General features: G+C 38.6%; 1 protein-coding gene across 2 annotated transcripts in view; it reads right to left on the bottom strand.

The window, feature by feature from the left end:
* CDYL (chromodomain Y like) overlaps positions 1-19,460 on the bottom strand; it is a 103,483-nt gene that overhangs the window by 12,751 nt on the left and 71,272 nt on the right. For both annotated transcript variants that reach the window (XM_054190344.1, XM_054190345.1), the window contains one exon: positions 152-408. In XM_054190344.1, coding sequence (XP_054046319.1) covers positions 152-408 — 257 coding nt within the window. The remainder of the gene's footprint in view (positions 1-151; positions 409-19,460) is intronic.

Here is a 19,460-nt window from a genome sequence, read left to right as displayed (position 1 = left end):
CACTTAAAATCAGTTGTATGCGTAACATCTTGCAGGCAGCAACCTGAATGTTGTTTCATGTATGTTTGTGGCTGAGTAACAGGCATGAATGAGGCAGAGACTTAGAATTCCCTCAGCACCCTTCCCCCCTCAAAATCAGAATCATTCTGACCTCTGGATTTAGTGAATTATTTTCAGATGATTTTGTTGATAGCAAAATGTGTGTGAATCCATCTTGTTTCCTGACAACAATGTCTCTGTACCGGTACGCACTCTCCGTTTGTCTCACGCTGAAACGTAGCCTTTTATCGAAAGGTTGATCTCTCCTGTCATCAATAAACCTTCGTTTGCTGGCTGTCACTCCTGTTACAGATGTCTGTATGTTGGTTGTACCATTGGCTGCTAACGCTTCCATAAAGGTGGATGTACCTGGAAATAAGTAACATTCTAGTAATTACATTTTATTAGCTTAGCAGTTTCAGAATCCCTATTAATGTGAAAACACTCAAGTCATACTAAGAAAACACAGTAAATATGAAACTTAGTCCCCTGGAAGTTACTGAAACGTTATACTGTGCACAGAGCAAAACTAATGTGACAAAGGGGTCCAACAAATTCATTTTACAGTTGTTTGTGAGAAATACATTTTAAATAAGCCAAACAGACCGATTATATATTTATTTTTAGAAGGAAGGGAAAGGCTTATTTAATACCAATGCACTTCAGTAGGTTAATGCTCTGCTTTTCTCCCTTTCCAACATCTTTAAGTCATCTAACAGCATCACGATTGCAAAGAGAAAGCAGAAGCCTTTTGTTTCAAATGCCATGAGAAGTTAATACATGGAAGAAAATGACACCTACAATAAGCCAAATAAAGAACTTGATTGATGGGATCATGTAAAGCATAACAGTCTTTAAAGGAAAATGGAAATGAAGAAATACAGACTATATTTCTGTGAGAGGGAAACAAGACCCATGCAGTGATTGTTATTTTAATGTATTCATAGACAATGAGATATTTCTCAAGTCTAAACAATTTTTGCTAATAGAATTGGCAAATAGAGCACTGTGTCTTTCTGGTCTTTTTCCCAGTCACTTAAATAAACAGAATTTGAAGGCACACAAGTAAACAGGTCATTCCTCATGACACACAAAAGGGACAGGTTTTTCTGTACTCCACATTAGAAACATAATACTAAGTAATTAGCATTCATAAGAGAAAATAAGAGAACATCTTGGATCTATAATCCATCTGTATGTTAAAGTCTCCATGTAAAATCTCCACAAAATCTGGCAGATTAAGGTAATGGAGTATGTGTGGGCGGAGGGGACAGTAGGGTTAAAATGTTGGGCAAATGTGTTACAGGCCAAGATAGGAAAGTTCTGAAAGCCTTTTCCTGAAAACCGAGGTCTGAGACTTTGTTAAAATCTACTAGAAACCCACAGCCCTTATCTCACAAACAGGTACTACAGAACTTCAGAACATCATGCATATGATTTCTAAAAAGTACAGTTAAATCAGGTATAAATTGTTAATTAAATGCCATTGGTGGATCTTACTTAATTCATTGTTATCTTTCTGAAGAAGCTATATTTTAAAAGTTCTAATAATATGCAATGCTATGTTTTTGGAGTTTTTTTTTGTTTGTTTTTTAAACACAAGATACTTCCAACACTTGTGAGTCCAGTGAAGACGTTAAACAGGCTTACCAAAATAACTGGAATATCCCATATCTTCACATTTTAATTGTATTCAAATGTTGCTTACTTTGACCCATATGAAGTATGGGAGATGTATTAAGGGAAAGACTAAGGAAATTAAAATTTAGAACATTATATGTATTTCTATTTGTATTTCAGAGACTTTCTTCAGATGTAAATGAAGTCTTTATATCAATACTTTATAAAAAATAAATCTTTGATTATAAATCTGTTATGATTAATTAGGCAAGTTGACTGTCCAAGGAGATATACAATGATAAGGTTTTATTTTACTTTTTAAAGTCTTTCTTGTTGTATTAGTGGTTTAATCCTCTTACTATATCACTTTTTGTGAAGTTAAAAACTCGATATTTTTCAATTGTTTAAAGTGAAGAATAAGAAACTGAATTCAGTTTGTGATCAGTCTCAGAGACAACAGAGGTGAACAAAATGAAATAGAAATTAATATTTTACATTGTCACAGAAGCTTCACATTTGTTCCTAAATTTTTCAGGGCTTATCAAATTCCTTTTTTCATTTCAGCAGAGTAAATAAAAGTTTGATTCATACAAAATATGAAATTGATGAGGGATGCTTTCGATACTTTTCCCTCGTAAACCACAGCGTGTTCCCTTCAAAGGGAGTTTGCAGGAACACCAGTGTTGCCCCATATTTCATTAGGAACACAAGATGAAATGGTATCACTGGCTGCAACAGTTTGTTTTTCCACAGGAAAGGTAAATTAAAACAACTAAAATCACCTCTGATTTCTAAACCCTGATATAAGATTTTACGGCTTCTGTCCTTGCCATAGTGAAAAAAGTGGAGAACAAGCACAACAGACTAGACTAAGCCAAAAAAAAGCATCAGTAAACTTGTGTTAGAGCTTTGAGTAGATCTTTTCCCATGACTCATACTTCCAAAGACGTACTCAAATACCAGAAAATTACTTTTGAGATGTAAGAGCAAATGATTATACACTTTGAGACACAAAGCTTTTGGCAAGAGAGACCAAGACATAAACACCACACACCACTTTTCATGCTTATTGAATTATCAAGAAACCTTCCCAGTTTTTATATAAACTCTGTCTGCACTTGTCAATAGTGGCAGTTTCAAACCACAAACAAAGGACAGCTGCAGTTCAGAGGAAGAAGTCTCCTACATCCAATCTTGTAAACACACTTTTAGGATACTTAGACTGGAATCAAAAACCTGTCTGCTTTAGAAACCGTACCTCTGTGCAGGGAGATTTGGCCACCTGGTACGGATTAGAAAATGGCACCGACAGAGTTAAAATACATTCATTAGTGTTTATCGTTATCATTATAAGTTGGTGACCTTCTACACCTTAAATCATAAGGGGCTCTTTCTTTTGATACTCGGTCCTCAAATGTGAAGATACAACTCAGAGACACAGAGCAGTACTTCATGCTATATATCAACAGGCAAAGGTTGCATCACTGGACAGTCTTGGACATGTGCGGCAGCAAATGAGGGGGAAAATGAAAGAAAAATTGCCCGAGAGAATTAACTCCGATCTCCTCACATGAAAATTTTGCATTGAGGTTACTTATTTTCAGGCTAATTACAATTATATTTTACAATTTTAAAATATAGGTTTCATAACAAACCAAAAGCAGTTCTGCATTTTAATACATTAGTGGTGATAGCGTGTCAAAGACAAACAAAATACCTCTCTTTTCAAACTGAGCCTTCGAAAACCACTAAGGGCTTGGAAAAAGACACTTTACCCTGGATATTGTCAACTAATGCAGAACTATGTTTGTTTAAGAGGTAAACTAACAGCTCTTATAGTTACAAGAAAACCCCTCCCAACTGCAAACTGTTAATTAATGTGATCTTCTCAAAGTATGTCAAAAGACATACTTCTACTGCGCAGAGCTTCACCGTACAGATGCAAAATGAAATTAGGAGGACTACTTGGTTTTGCAGCTGCTGATCAAAACCTGAGAACAGTCACCATTTTCATGCAGCTGCTCTCAGAGAAGAAAAAAAAAAAGCTACAGGCAACAGATAAGAAAGGAACTGGTCTTATTCAAAAGGAAGAATGACACAAAATACAAAGTTGGAAGAGGGCAGAATAGCGAAGGTCATCATCCCCATTCCAGTGTCAGAGAAGACAGAAAAAAATCCACCTCTCCAAAATATAAGGGGGATAACAATTAAAATGCACGATGCCAGACATCTAGATAAACAGAGTTAAAAAAACCACACCAAGTAAGACACAACTTCACAACAATCCAAAAGTTACAACTCCTAGCTCCTCTCTAAGCTATGTGTGCCTCACTGTTACTGCCTCCCACATTCTGGAGAAGTTCAGTTTAGCTTATGTAGGAAGCCTGGAGTACAAACACTCCCCTCCTTGCAACAATAATGGGGACACATCCAAACAGGTGCTCTAACCACAGCCAAGCCTCTTGCGTAGGCTTCTTTTCCAGTATGCACGTACTAGTGGTGGTACTCTTAATTCAAAGGTTTGTCTGACGGAGTATGCTGTTTCTGAAAGGCTTAAGACAGATGTCCAAAGAATGAGCATAAGAAGATGGGAGGTGTGAATGGTACTGTCTGAGTATCTTCCCAAACTCCAGCCACCAGAAATTTAACGATTCCTAAAATATGCATGCCCACAACCACAGGATGCACCTAAGTCATGTAATTAAATCCTTATCCCCCATGGGATTGTCCAGTTTACTTTTGAAATCACTTCCAAAGTATCTTTTTGCAGTAAGTAGCAGAGCTGACATCTTTACTTTCTTCATCGCTTTCATCGCATCCTTTCTCCAGATTGATTAGCCTCAATCTTATTCGCCCTTTCTTCTTCCAGAAGCCAGCTCAAGCCCATCATTCTTCTCCATGCCTCTTCCTCTTCTACTGAATCTTGGAACGGGTTCCAAAATGGCACACAATATTCAAGATGGGGATTTATAACGTGGCATATTTGAGCCTTCTCTTGTCCTCTACTCCTTTTCCATAATAACTGCTAAACACTTTTTTTTAAAACTAGCTCTGAGCAGGCGTTTGCAGAAAACTACCCAAAACAAACCCCATGTCCTTTTCCTGAGCAGTAACAGGTAGCCAGGAACCAGTCATTGTCCAAGTTTTATGTTTTGCTATAGGCATAGTTTTGCATAGAAGTCTGTTTTGTCCCCTCCTCCTTACTTAGCATTCATCTACACTGAAAGTAATCTCTCATTTTAATCACTAAATCACTTGGTATTTTCAGATATATCTGCACTACTCACAAGGAGCTTCAGGGACCCTCCCCCGCACCGTTCCCATACTCTCACACACCAACCATGTCCTCTCCCACACTAAGTGACAAAATGGTTAATAAGCAGCATCCCATTTGAATAAGCAAATGAACAAACACCAGCAACAACAATTTCTTAAAGTGTTAACTGCAAAAATAACACTGTAATTGTAACTGATTACAACTCAAGTACTGAAGAGGGAAAAATATGATCTGCAAAACTGATTAAGAAAAAAAAATAATTAAAAGAAAAAAAAAAATCAGTGGTAGAAGTAAGATGCATTTTTTCCAAAGTCCTTCCTATATTTTCACTGCTTTATAGTCCCCTGTATATATAATCCACAAGACTTCACATCAGTTGTCCATTGCATGTTGCCTCGTGTTCTCCTTTTGCCTAAACAGTGGTGTTTTGCTACATGTTCATATGTACTAGCGGGTTCTAATTGTAAACACTGTTAAGTTTTTCCAGTCTTAACTCTGCACTACCTCAAATATTTCACACAATAAGACACCAACCCTAGACAGTGATACCACAATGCAAACATAATATATAACAGCTTTCAGTAATTTTTCCACCTCTGCTTCAGCAATTACACAGCAAATATTTCATAGAACTGCAGTGTATTGTCACAGATTATAGAAATTCAAAATGATGGTTCCAAAAAGCTATCAAAAGCTTACTTGCTCCACAAAGCAATACTATGTATGTGCCCATTTTTTGTCCGACTGTATGTATTTACAGCACTTAAATTTTGGAATCAAACAAGAGTTCCAGCTTCCTTTGAATGGCACTATGAATATTTGTCAGAAGGAAAAAAAAAAAAAAACCTGAAAAAAAAATAATTACTGAATCACCTAAAATATTGTTTTGCTCTGTGCTTCTGAAAGAGTATTAGTCATTTACGAAAAAAAAAAATAAATACATTTTACTTACATCCTTCCAGGATATGGTGGTGTTCTGGTGCAGTGCACAAAACAGTGCTACCAATACCACCAACAAGCTACGCATAGCCCAGCATTAGACAAGGCATCCCCAAAGGCGCCTGGGAGGAGAAAGGGGTAGGGAAAGGGTGATACTTCTTCAAATTATGGGCTGCTGATCAGTGTAATACCCTGCCACCAGTGTCGAAATGTCCTCACTGCTCTTGCTGTTAGGAGGGGTGTGTGTGCGCACTAGCTTTATCTTTTCAAATAAAGCTAACCACTTCTTGATTCTGTTTCCAGGAAATAGTTACACAGGGAACCAACTAGAGGTTCTTCAGACACCTTCTGTTGGTTTTGCAAATACACAGTGAGTGGAGGTTCTAAGCACAGACTAACAGGCAAATCGTTGTGGTAGTACTTGGTGAAACATCAGCAAGAGGTAACTACAACTCAGCAGTTAACAGTCCCGCAGTGGCTGTCAGGCTTGACTGTCAATGTCTATCTTCAGTTCCCAAAAAAGCCACTCTCTCATGCTTTCAATTCCTCTTTTCCTTTTATTTTGTATACGTGTTAATTTTAAATGCTACTTTGAAACGCTGCTCCAATAAAATCTATGTTTCTTACAGGACACTGTGGTGCACAAAATTAACACGAGGAGAGAAATACACACATGTACACTTGGTAATACTTCTCTACTTGATTAAGAGTTTTTCAGTCCTACACTAGTTTTCATCTTGGCTGCCATGCCACATTTAGAGTAATACAATAGCCATTTTTTCCTTCTGTATATAGTTTTCTCTGTTTCTTTAGTTATTTACAGCATCAATCAAATATATTTACATGTTTGCAATGATACTGTTAGGAAGATGGCAGCATTACTGGTTGCACTGGACACATGTTATACACTATTTAATTATTTTTACTTTTGAATGTTTTTCCTTCTCAGAGCATTAAGCATCCATTTAAAGATACACTCATAATGCCAACCAAAAATGCAGCTAATCAGAACATAAAATTCTAGTACTAAAAGTAGGCAATCATTACAAGAGAAAACAGCATCTCTCCAATCAAGTTAAATAGATTTACCTTAGTCTGACTACTTTAAGTCATATAAGTGGAAATAAAAGAAAGTTTACATACTTTAAAAAGACGTGAATAACAGGATACTAGGTCTAACATTTAAGACCATGTCCATCCATAGAAACAACAAGGGTAACATTATTAGTGTAATTTGGCAACAAAGCTCTTAAAAAGTCTGATTAAGTTTTACAACCTTCAAAAAGGAGTTACGTATTTTTATGCATAAGGTATTATTAAGTAATCTTTCCACATGCTGTCTTACAGTGGAAAAAAATGCCCCCCTTCCTAACAACTGCAAAAGCCTTTCCAAATACTTCTCCATTCTTATTATTTCACTGGAAATATATAAATTAACATTCCTCAAATGAGCAAATCCTTTTTCTCCTTTATCATGGCATCAGGATAAATTAGGATTCCTCTATTCTCTCCTTCCACTTCAGTTTTAAACTCATTTTGTAGTGATTTTCTTTCATTGAATCTATAGTCAGGATACTACTGACAAACAGAAACAGCGCACATGATAATTCTCACCATTTTAGCTGTTACTCAAGGTGGCTGTAAGAAAAAAAAAAAAAAAATCCCAGGTCCTTCTGATATTACTCCAATCAAGTAACCCCAGCCATATTTCACAGTAGCATGTACCAAAGTATTTGATGGGAAAAGCAAAGAGTTAGTTCTATTTCTTTTTTCTCACAAATCAACGCAAATAAGAAAAACCTTCCCCGAGTTACAGACTTCTTTTTGAGGTCTTTTAACACTGGAAACATTTCATAAGGAAGAACTCTCCTATCTTGTCCTTTGATATTCTCGGAACTGCAGGTTATGATACCGCAGTGTTCATTCAAAATGCTCTCAAATTTGAGAGCTAAGTAAGGACGTCTCTTGGGGCTCATCTATAGAGGAAAGCTATTGCAAAATAGGCTAAGGTTTAAACTCGAAGTATATCCAGCTATTTCACACTAACTCCTAAGGTGAACACATTCTATATTAAGAGCACTTCATTGCAATTTAATCCAATCCCCAAAGTGATCTAAAATGGCTCTCTTGATTGGGGAATAAGAGTGCCCTAATGTAAGGCTAGCCTAGAACAGAAACTGCCAAAAAGACATCCCAGGCAGTTTCCTGTATAGACACGATCATATACACATATACGTACACATCATGTACATATGACATAATTCTTGTAAGGACATCAAAACTTTCTAAATCATTTTAGCTAAATTATTAATGAGATTTAGATAGATGGGCATAGCATCACTATGTTGGCAGAATACTTTCATTTACTTTCTTTTTGAAAGCAACATATCAATACAATAAGTATTGTATGTGTAACATACAATGTGTAACATTGAATGTGTAACATTTCATTCTTATCACATAGATGAGTCTTTAAATGCCGGGGTTTGCAAGAGCTCCATTCACAACTGCTCACAGAAACATTTGGCATTTCAATGCAGAAAAGCAGTAGGCAAAGAGGACTAGAGGGCTTTCAGGGGATCAAGACACTGATGTGTACCTATAGAGCTTTACAGGAGACTCCAAGCTCTTGAGTATTCAGAGTATTTGAAGTGAGCATCCCTGCTGAGAAGCATCATCTCTGGTTTTACAGACCTATCTCAAGGAGGCACATGGGCCTTTCCAGCCACTCCCTGCCGTCTGTCATTAATGGAAGATGTCTTGACCTCCTGTGGGACATTCAGCAACAGGTTCATTAAAAGGTGGCCAGTGGATAGATTACCTGAAGCCGTATGAGCTTGCAGCAGAGAGGCCATCTTCCAGTACACAAGTGCATACAGATGTGTGCCTTAACATGGCTAGCTACAGCCTATACTTGGGTAGCCTGAGATACATAACGTTGCTGGCTGCTGCCAAGACAGGCAATCTGTTGTGCAGCAGCACCCCCTTATCAGAAATTACTGACCTTGGCAGAAATAACTGGCTGGGGTGGGAAGGGGAAGCACAACGGAGGCCTCTCTTGAGTCTTCACTTGAGTCTTTTGGGTACCTTTTAGAGATAAACGGCACATTCAGAAATGCATGTGCCAAGCAGGTTCTTACTTTTGATTCTGAGGTGCTCAATGGAGAGTAGTCTCCACTGGAGGGCCAAGAATTTGAGCCAAGATGGTTTCTGAAAGACCCTGCCTTTAGGCAAAGCACACAACTGCTATTTACGCCACATCTAAAGAGGCATTCACAAATTGTTCTAGAGGTAATCTCTCCCCCAGTTTTCCCAATATTCTGGGAAAATAAGCCCACGTTAAAAGCAGGATGATGAAAGGTATCTTTGGGTATCCCATGCAACAGATGCCGGGCAGTTACATGCTCTGAACTGAAAAAGTGATTCAGAACAGTGTATCACCTTGCCAAATTTCTCCTTTTATATTGTTGGAGAGGAATAAAGCCCAAATACCTACCAGCAACAGCTGAAATTAGGTATTATAGAAAGGAGTAAGTAAATACAACCCGTGCTCTCAAGATTAATCTGATCTCTCCTTGTTTTGGCAACACTAGCTAGGATCAGAGGGTACGTGAGGACATGCTTCAACTGGAGAATTCATGATTATCCAGAATTCCGTATTCTTCCTATATTACATAATAACAATAATAATAAAAAACAACCAAAAAAGCCCCCGAAAAACAAAACTAAAAAAACAGAGAAAGTTCTAAAGTCAACACTAGGAGACTTCTGAGAGTAAAAGACTTGCATCAGATACTTTGCATGAGGAAAACATATATGATACCCTTCCTCAATTAGGCTTTGTCCTGCATCACTGCAGGCAACTACTAGAAAACACAGGAGGCAATTGTCTCCACATTGTCTTGCCCATCATCACGCCTCGCAGCTTGACCCTGAGTACAAATGGTGTGGTTCTCCATATTGTGGGATTTGCAGAGATAGCAAAGATCTTGAACGTGGACATGAGTCTTGGAAAAATGCCCACCATAAGAACAAGTTTTCATCAAATTTTGAAATCAAGAATATAATGGTAAACAAGCAAATAAAAAAACCACGCCCACGGTAAATCACAAGAAAATAACCAGAGCTGAAAGCAGTGACCAGAGAAGGCAATGCTCCAATCTCAGCCAGCAGCTGGGAGGAACTGGAGGCAGTGAGCTGCCCTTACACAGCGGGATGGATTGCACAGGCATGGGTAGCGTTTGGGTGCGTACTCTTCATATTGCTGAGGAAAGCAATCAGCTGCTCTTTAAGACCTTAGTCTTTTACAAATGTGACAACAGTCAATGAAGTAGAACAGTCTATCAAAGGGAAAAATCTCAGAGGCAAAACCCCTAAACTGATAACTCCATAAAACACTAATTAAGTATTTAACACATGCTGCCATGCATAGAAAATGATGCAGAGCTGCTAAAGTGGCTTCCCTCAGGCTACAGAGCAAGTCAGTATAGAAGCCAGGATTATTAGTTACAGGTGGTCCCGATTCCCAAAAGCTATTTTCCCCTGTAAAAATCTGCTTTTATAGAGTACTGTCTTTTTTTTTTTTTCTTTCCAGAAATTTTATGTATCTAGATTAAAATACAAGTAGCAATACTGACACTATTGCTAGTCAGAAGAGACAGCTAAGGAAGCAAAGGAATAAGCACTATATGATATTTAAGGGGGACATATTGTTTCAGCAGCATCAACATATTAATATGAAACCACAGCCTCTAAGAAACTACAAGGACTAACATTAGGAGGCTGAAGGAGAAAAAAAAATAATTAAGAAATTAGGAAGTTACAGATGTGGCAGAGAAAAGAAAAACAAACCACAAATACAATGTGGTTTAAGGCAAATTTCAGAACAAGCTTTAAAAAAGACAAACCAGTGAAGATCTATCTCAGAGGGTAGGACTTAGCAACTACTATCAATCAGGCCAAAACCAATGAAGGCTTAGTTAGGTACCATAGTGCCTGTTGCTACACAAAACCAAGAACAAAGTATATCGTATTTGATGCTTTAAATCACAGTGTGCAGCAGTCTCAGAGAGAATTTTATAGCTTGTGTAGCTGGTAATAGGAAAGTGAGGTTTGTTTGACTATTTGGAGATGGAGGTAGGAACACACAGGAGTCACACTAGGATGGTCATAGTTCAAGTGTCACTTTGTAGATTCTTTGAAAATATTATCACCGCAAGTGCATGGAATGACATGGGTCCACAACCTGGTAATTTGAGAAAGCAGAGGGGGGAAAAAAAAAAACCAAAACAATCTCCATTTGAATTTTGGGCTTGGGAATTGTTAGAATTCCAACTGGTGCAACTCCAAGTCCAGTGCTGGAGCCTCAGATGTTCAGTGGGAAGTTCATAAAGCTGTGCTCGGACTTACATTTACTAAAGGGTTGTTCATGGGTGACGGGCTCTGAACATCTTTAGATACAGCAGACTCCTAAAATACCAAATCTTGCCTTAGGAAACAATCCATTAAGAATACACAGAGAAGCCAAAAATATCAGACAAAGTCACTACATAAAAGACAGAAGAATTACTATTAAGTAAAGCAAAGATCGCGTACACACAAATAATGGGACTAGTACATAACTAGTCACAATTGTGAGCTCAGTTTTAATTTAGAAACCATTTAAAATGTGTCACAGATGAGACAAAATGATAGATGAATTGCATGACTGGTTGTTTCCTGAAGCCTGCCAGGGACCCACCTGTTCAAGTCAGATTCCGACCACTAAACAAAGAGAATAAAGAAAATAGAAACAGAACAGTATCAGCAAATGGAATTGAAATTTAATTTCTACCAAGATGAATGCTGTACAATTTTAGATAAATGTGTTATGTAAAAAGATACTGCTTTAAATACCATTTAGACAAATAGCAAGACACCCCAGTCATAAGGAAAAGGTGTATAAATGGAACTAAACTTATACAGTAATTGAATTATTTTCTTCAGGAGTGAGATGTAGCTTCAATTAATTCCACATGGTTAAACAGGTCAATAGGAACTGAGGGGAAAAATAGAATATGCTATACTTACAAGAAAATAGGAAGTAAAGAACACTGGGAAGAATACAGGGAGATGCTAAAACAGATAAAGAACGGTATTAGAAACGCAAAGTAAAACTCTAAAGTTCTCATAGTTACAGATGCTAAACACAAATTATTTTTCCAGTGATAAAAAAAACTAAGAGAAAGGAGAATTAGACCAAAAATAAAAGAGTGAAATGTAATGTAAGTTACAAAGTCAATTTAAAATATTAGTGGGGACACCAGCATGCCATAAGAAACCAGGAAAGATTTATAATGAGTATGAATATATTGTACGTATAACAAATGACAGACTAAAAGGTTTGAAACGTGGCAAGATTGCTGACTTACAGTAAAAAAAGAGAAACGGACAAATGTGATAGTCTATATAGGAAATGTATCATAGTAAGTGAAATACCTGAGACTTGCTTGCTTAAGGACTAGCAAATTTGGAAGGTAACGTGAGTAATAAGACTTGTATTGACGCAGTTTCAGAAAGAGTTGGAAAAAAAAAAAACCACTTTAAAAAAAGAAGCCTTAAACCTCTGCAGTTTATTTCTGTTTATAAACAGGACTGCCCTCATAAAGTCATGTTTCAAAAGTGCCCTTCCAATTAAAGACTGCTGGGAATCGAATGCAATGCTCAGGAGAGCCATACTGGATACTGCAGGGAGATTTCATCTTCTTACAAGACTTCACTCATTACTTGCCATATATTTTACCAATATTTTGCAGTTTCATACCATTCCAAAACACACATCAGAACCCTCCCTGTCATGTACACTTACATCTAATGTAAATTTCAGGATTTTAAAAAAAATGTCTCAACACAGGAGCAACTCTATTTTGCTCAGCATTGAAGCTGTACACATAGAATTATTCTCAGTGATACGAAGTTGGAAATGCATTGAGAAGTAAAAAATTTCTATCTAAAATCAATTTTACATTATAAGATCATGAAACATGAAAGTTTCTATTGATACCAAAAAGGTGGAAGTTAGTAACAACAAAGATTTCAGGATTATTGTATGCTAAAAATGGTAACATTCTGTCATTGGGAGTTTGATATACAGAGTTATAATAAACTCTGCATCTCCATTTGATCTCAGAATACGTTGCCTTATCACTAGTACGTTGCCATAAGGTCAATAGCAAAGATATTGCTTATAGTTTTCTATTCTGTTATTATCTATACATCAACATATTGGTGATTTACAAACCCAAACACTTTGTCCGTCTTTTGTTACTACAGTAGATGACTTTTCCAATATAACTACATCATAGAAGATACCACACCATCAGGTATTTCCCTCCCACAGCTCAGTTAAAATACTACGGAGATCTCAAAGGACTTTATCTTCAAGATGTTCTTTTGAATCGTTATAATTAACAAAAGTGCTGCAGTGGGATCACCTTACTTTTTCAGTAATTATTAAACAAAATTATATGCTTACTGAAATTTCTAAAAGAATGAATGTGGTGTTTTGTTAAATAAATAAATAAATAAATAGTAGGATTACTCGCCCCCCGCCCGGTCCTTGTTTTTCAAACTATATAAGAGTCTATGAGCAAGAAGCAGCATGATCACATGCTGGCTCAGATCAGACCAACACTGCAAATGTATAAACCAAGTTCACCCCTGCTATAAGGGGAAAGAAGTCTACTGCACGTCTGTCCTTGGGCTCAATTGTTCTTGCCAGCAGACTGGCACTCCCTTTAGCTGCCAAGTTCAGAAAAATCAGCCAAGGAACTTCCAGGAACCTCACTGTAACCCTGTGATCTGGGAAAGCAGCTCATACAAAATTACTTATTGATACTTAAGTACCAATCTAGTTTACATAACATGAAAATTAAGATTTGTTTCCCTTCACCGCTCTGTTTCTTCTTTGTATAGTCTGCCAGACCAGGAACAAGTAATTCATCACAGGTATTTCTGTCTAATCCAGAAACAGGGCAGCGGAGTTCCTTAATACCTTCCCTCCCTTCACTGATACATCTGCTGAACAATTCCACAAGAGCTTCCAAAGTTAAACAAAATTTCAGTTTAAAACTATTTACCATCATCGGTGTTTTTAACTCATTTGACTTTCCTTTCCCAGTCAGTCTTCAGTAAGACAACTGGAATCCTAAACAAAATTTGCAAAAACCATTAAGTATAGTTCAACTACAGCAAAATATCCAGGCAAAAGTATTAGTGTTTTCCTAATCTAGGTTCATTATTTGGACAGAAATATCAACTTCTGACTAAGTAGCAAGAAATGAATAATAAACTGACATAAACAAATGAAGACACGCCAAAAAACCCACAAAACCTGGCAAAATTAATTTAGCTGCAGGAACAAGGCAAACATTTTTGCAGGGTGCACTGGGTTAGCTTTTGGCTTGACCAGTTCCTGAGTGCTGCTGCTGACCAAGCTGGGCAGCGAGAACGTGTGGCAAGGGGGTGGTGGAAAGAGAGCACGGGATAACGGAGAGTAACATGAAAAGGATGTCTAAAGAGAACAGCAATGCATTTCGCTCAAGTTTAAATAACATACCGACTAGCAGATAACAATTATAGAAAAGAGTAGGTATTTCCTCGTGCAAACCATTTAATTATGAGATCGAGTCCCAGTATTGCAAAATAAACTCTAACGCTACTGACTTATCCACATAGGAAACTGGCAGGATTGAAATCATCAGAGAACAGGTGTCATTGTAGTGCTACCTGCTCTTTTGTGCTCTGCAGTCTAAAGCATTTAAAAAACCCCAAACAAACAACAATCTGCTGTGAAACTATCTTCTAATATTTCAATAAACATTGAGATTATGAACTAATTTTGCAAGTGTAAAGTAACCTGTGGTTTAGAACAGATCTGTGGACTAGTTTATTTACACTGTAGAAAACAGCCCATGATGTAAATTCTTCAAACTTTCCCAAATGGAAAAATCATGAGAAAAACTGTTGCAGGTATCTGCGAGGGAAATACAGCACACTTCATTGCTGTCATCAATTTATAGTTTATCAATGGTTACCTGGAAAGCCAAGAAACGAAAAGAAAGTTGTCACAGAAAAGAAAATGGCATCAGAAGCAGATAGGGTGTCCCAGTAAGGCATGAGCTAGAGCAGGAGGCAAAGCCACCCGTCTGCTGAGGCTGCCACAGCCTGCAGTGGGACAGAGAACAAACAGGGACAGTCAGAGAAGCACAACTACTCATCACCTCCTCTTCACAAAGAGGGACTTCCCTCCCTGCTAGGTCTGGGACTGTCCCTACAGCACAACTTCTGACTATAATACATTCTAAAGTAAAGTGCATGGAACAGGAAAGGAGACTAACATTCAAGCTGAGGCTCCAAAAAATCAGTCTAACCAATGCTCCAGTAAGTCCCTGGAAAAGCTCGTTAGAGAGTGCCCTAACGTCTCTGAGAATAATATTAGCGCAACACATACTCAAAAAGCTGATTTGGGATTGTTTAGTTGCTGACTTTGCCAGCCTTTTGAAGGACACAGAGAACAGTCCAAATGACACAGCCTCTAAAGCTGCTGGGAAGGTTGTTTTTTCTAACCTAATGGCTATGGTAAATAGTAGACTTCATGTCAAAACACATTCCTTCTACATGCCATGACGTGCTGCCCATCGTTACCAGCCCACGAAACACCTTTGTTTTCAGAGAGAGACTCACACTGCGCCACTCTGGGTGGTTCTCTCATGACTGCTCCTTCCAAAGACAAGTCTTTCACTGTGCATCACTCTGTGCATACCGGCCAGCAAGCAAAGACCTTTCCTTCCCTGGTTAAGGTTTAAAACATTAAGTTTTAAAGTTTAAAATTTCCCCTTCCATTTCATCTAGCTTATATAGGTTCCCTGTAACATATGAAAAATGCATACGATGACAACCATGAAGCAGGAAGTATTCAAGAACAGAGGTGGGCAAATAACGGATTTTGGCTCAGAGGTCGAGCTGGGGACGCAACAAAAAACCTAAACAGGCTCTCTCCTGTTTTCAGGTTTACTCCTTCTATGTAGTATCTTTCAAACTGTTCTGAACCAAAATAAAAATGCTGCTTTGAAACAAAGTCAGATGTGTATTTAATAAATTAGACTCATTTGTAAATAGGATTCTGCTCTTCCCTGTTCTAAGCCGTTTTTGTTACAATTTCTATTGTTAAAAAAAATGTTGCCCGTATCCAGTAGTAATATAATTATAGCGTTTATTACTAGAGTTAATGCAGTGGTTTTAATTCTTTTGCTGTGTGAATCTGAATACATGTTATTCATGTTACTTGTAGCAAAGATAAATAAGAAACATAATAAAGTTTGCAAACACTAATACAGCATTAAACTCACTAGATTCTCCTTGAGGAAGGTTAAAATTGAAGCAGAACAAACCCAGCACTATATCCTACAGGTCGATTTAAAATTAATCATTACTTTAGTCCCACATGCATTTAGCTGAAAGCCAGAAATGATTTAATCTTAAATTCTAAGATCGGAAAGACATTTCCCTTATGTGGTAAAGGGAAACCAATGGCTTGAATTCAAGCCTGTGCTGTTTCAAGATCACCCTTTGAAAGGGTCTGTCCGTGATTTCACTCTGCTTTGGTAGCTTAAAAAATTATTCATGTCAGTGGTCGCAAGACAATTGGAAACAACAGCTTCTCACAATTATTTTCCTTCCAAAAGCATTGGAGAAAACCCCCTCTCCCTGTCAGGATTCCTCTACAAAACCCAAAGCATTTGTCCCCCATGGGCTCACTAGTGAGCTGGTGCCGATCGCCCTGTACAGTCGAACTACACAACCAGGCAAATAACCAGGACTCGCAAGCAACAAAAGTGAAGTATGGTCCATTTAAAATAACACACGTACACTGCCCTGTGTTGCCATTCCACCTTATCATATGCCCAGGAGGTGTCTTTTAATGTTCTGATGCAACTAAATGCTTCAACAAGTAAATTCAAGCCAGACTCTGAAAGCAAAATGAGATTCCCCCATTTTGTAGCCCTCACAGGCAAACACGGCTCAACCAACAGAAAACCAACCATCTCCAGAGACATGTGAATTATTTTCACTGAAAGTTTCCCTCAATAAAACTCTTTTCTCCTGCATCCTTGACTGGCGAGAATTATCAGTATTTCTGATGACCCAAGGGCATCTACAAAAGCAGATGTCATTCTGACTTTATTGCACTTCCTGAAACACCTTCTGCTCCACCAGATGACCCTCAGAGAGAACCTACCTGGATTGTACCGTTCCTTGCTTTTCTCTCTGCACAGTGACACAACAGCTACTACCCTTTTTGCAAGCTGGCACATTCTTTAACGGCAGAGCTACAGGTGTTTCCCAATGACCCTGACAGATTCCCCTGCACGTGAAAACGGTTTGACTGAATCAACAGCAGCATCGGCAGAGCAGTCTGGGGGGGGGAGAATGGATCAAAAGACAAAGGTCTCTTTTAGCCCTATTTCCGAGTATTCTGTGATGCATATGTGATCACTATGTAGCATTTGTGATGCTATGTAGCATTTATGCTTTTTTGTCCTGACCTAAAGGCAGTTGCTTTTCACCAAGATGGAACACAAAGACAAGGCACCTGAACTGATGGTATCAGGTGCAGATTAGCAAACTGTGGACCACGACAATGGGATTCTTAGTTAACTGCTGCTTTCAGTCCCGACGTCTGTGTCTCTGCCTGTGTCCTGGAATGAACCCTGGGAGGGGAAAAAATCCTCTTCTGTGGAGATGCCTGAATATTTGTCTGGGAAGCCACAACCACAGGTCCAATATGTATCTGTACGTCTGCCATAAAGCTTAAGGTCTCATGCTATGTAAGGTCTTTGCAAAAACATTCCTATGGATTGCAGTGTCCATTCTGAACTGATCATTTCTGCCATGACCTCACTGATGTGAAAGTTACTCCTGTTTCATACATTATTTTTAAAGTACTTCCAAATCAGGAGACTGGACTCTATGACTGGGTATAAGAAATGATAACCTTCTAACAGTTTCAAAATAAGGATGAGAAAAATAGCCTGTGGTAAGAGGAAACTTCTAAATGATCAGATGAAAACTGACAATTCCCTTTTCTCCAAGGGTAAGGAACATGAACAAACAGTCATTCACTAGGGGAAATGGCTAATCTCCTTGGTTTCAGCACAACCAAAATACTATCTAAATTGAATACGGGTGCTATTATTGGATAAAATTTGTACAATACCTTTTGGACTGCGCAAGAGAGTTTATGGCCAACTCTAGGAGTCATTCTTTGAGATGACCTTCTGCAATACCTGGTGTTAAACTAGAATTTGGCAGGGTTGCCGCAAAAGAAGTAAAGCCAGTCTGATTCCTCTGATATTATTGGCCTTTACGTGCAGGCCATAGTAAAATCACCTTTCCCCCTAATGTCGAGGAGCCAGGAATATCTGATAAAACAACAGCAAGAGTGGATACAAAAGGTTCAAGAGTACCATGTTTCCCTGGCTTACTGCATTTATTGAGGGTGGATGACAACAGTTACTTTTTGAGGTTTTTTTTTTCCCCCGTTCTTGGGCTTTTTGCAATGCTGCACTTTTGGCAGTGTTTCTGCAACTGCCTGGTTTGTCCAGGGTTGCCCACTGTTACTATATTACTTCTGAATGCTGAAAGTTTGGATGCTGATCATCCAAAGCACATTGAGGGGTGGGGGCAAAATCAGGTTTTCTGTGAGTCTCTTGAGGGGTTTTGGGTTCCTCCTTTCCCCCCCCCCCCCAAATCAAGCATTACTTTGTCAGGGAAACACCACCGTGAGCCAAACCAGTGTTCAGTAGCCAAATAAGAGCTGCAGGAGGGTCTTACACCCTGGCAGTGATTTTGGCCCAGTTTGCAGGTGCCATCCCAGGCTGGCAGGCAGGAGAGGGTGGGCTCCCTGCCAGGCAGACACGGGAAGGATGCAGCAAGGGCACAGAGTCACTCTTCTACAGCGAAACACGGGATTACGTTATAGAAGGATAGAAAAGGCTGATGAAATTCGCCAAGAAGGAAGGCGGTGGAGGGGAAAAGGAGCTGAAGCAGAAAGAGTCTTCAGCTGTGTGCCAGCAGAGGCAGCCACAGCTCGTTGTGATTTGGTGAGCAACCCCTTCCCCACCTGGTCTGCAGGCAGAAGAGCCTCGGCTGTCCCTGCCCCAGCCTTCCCACCACAGCAGGGGCCAGTTACAAAACTGACTCCCAGCAAAAAAAAAAAATAGAAAAAAAAAAAAAGTCATTTAAAGAAGCCTTGCTAGTGGGTGCAGTATTTCTATGCTGAGGAGATCCATTCACTGAAAAGGAGACTGCTTCCTCTGCCTTTACTATTATGTTAGTAGGAAACATTTGCCAGCACCATTACGTTCGTTTCCAAGCCAGACTTTAAGTGTAGGCGATCTTCAGACAATGTAATGGATAAAAAATGAAGAGGTTTTTGCTGAGTGTGCACACAGTCAAACATTTACAGAAAGACTTAAAAGGTGGCCAAGTCTGAACAGATTTTAACATGATAGCAAAAGCACATCTCTGACACAAAGGCCAAAGC

The sequence above is a fragment of the Rissa tridactyla genome, chromosome 2 (assembly GCF_028500815.1).
Source record: "Rissa tridactyla isolate bRisTri1 chromosome 2, bRisTri1.patW.cur.20221130, whole genome shotgun sequence".
NCBI classification, from domain to species: domain Eukaryota; kingdom Metazoa; phylum Chordata; class Aves; order Charadriiformes; family Laridae; genus Rissa; species Rissa tridactyla.
The sequence above is the reverse complement of the archived record's forward strand: the minus strand, read 5'-3'. Positions and strand labels throughout refer to the sequence as shown.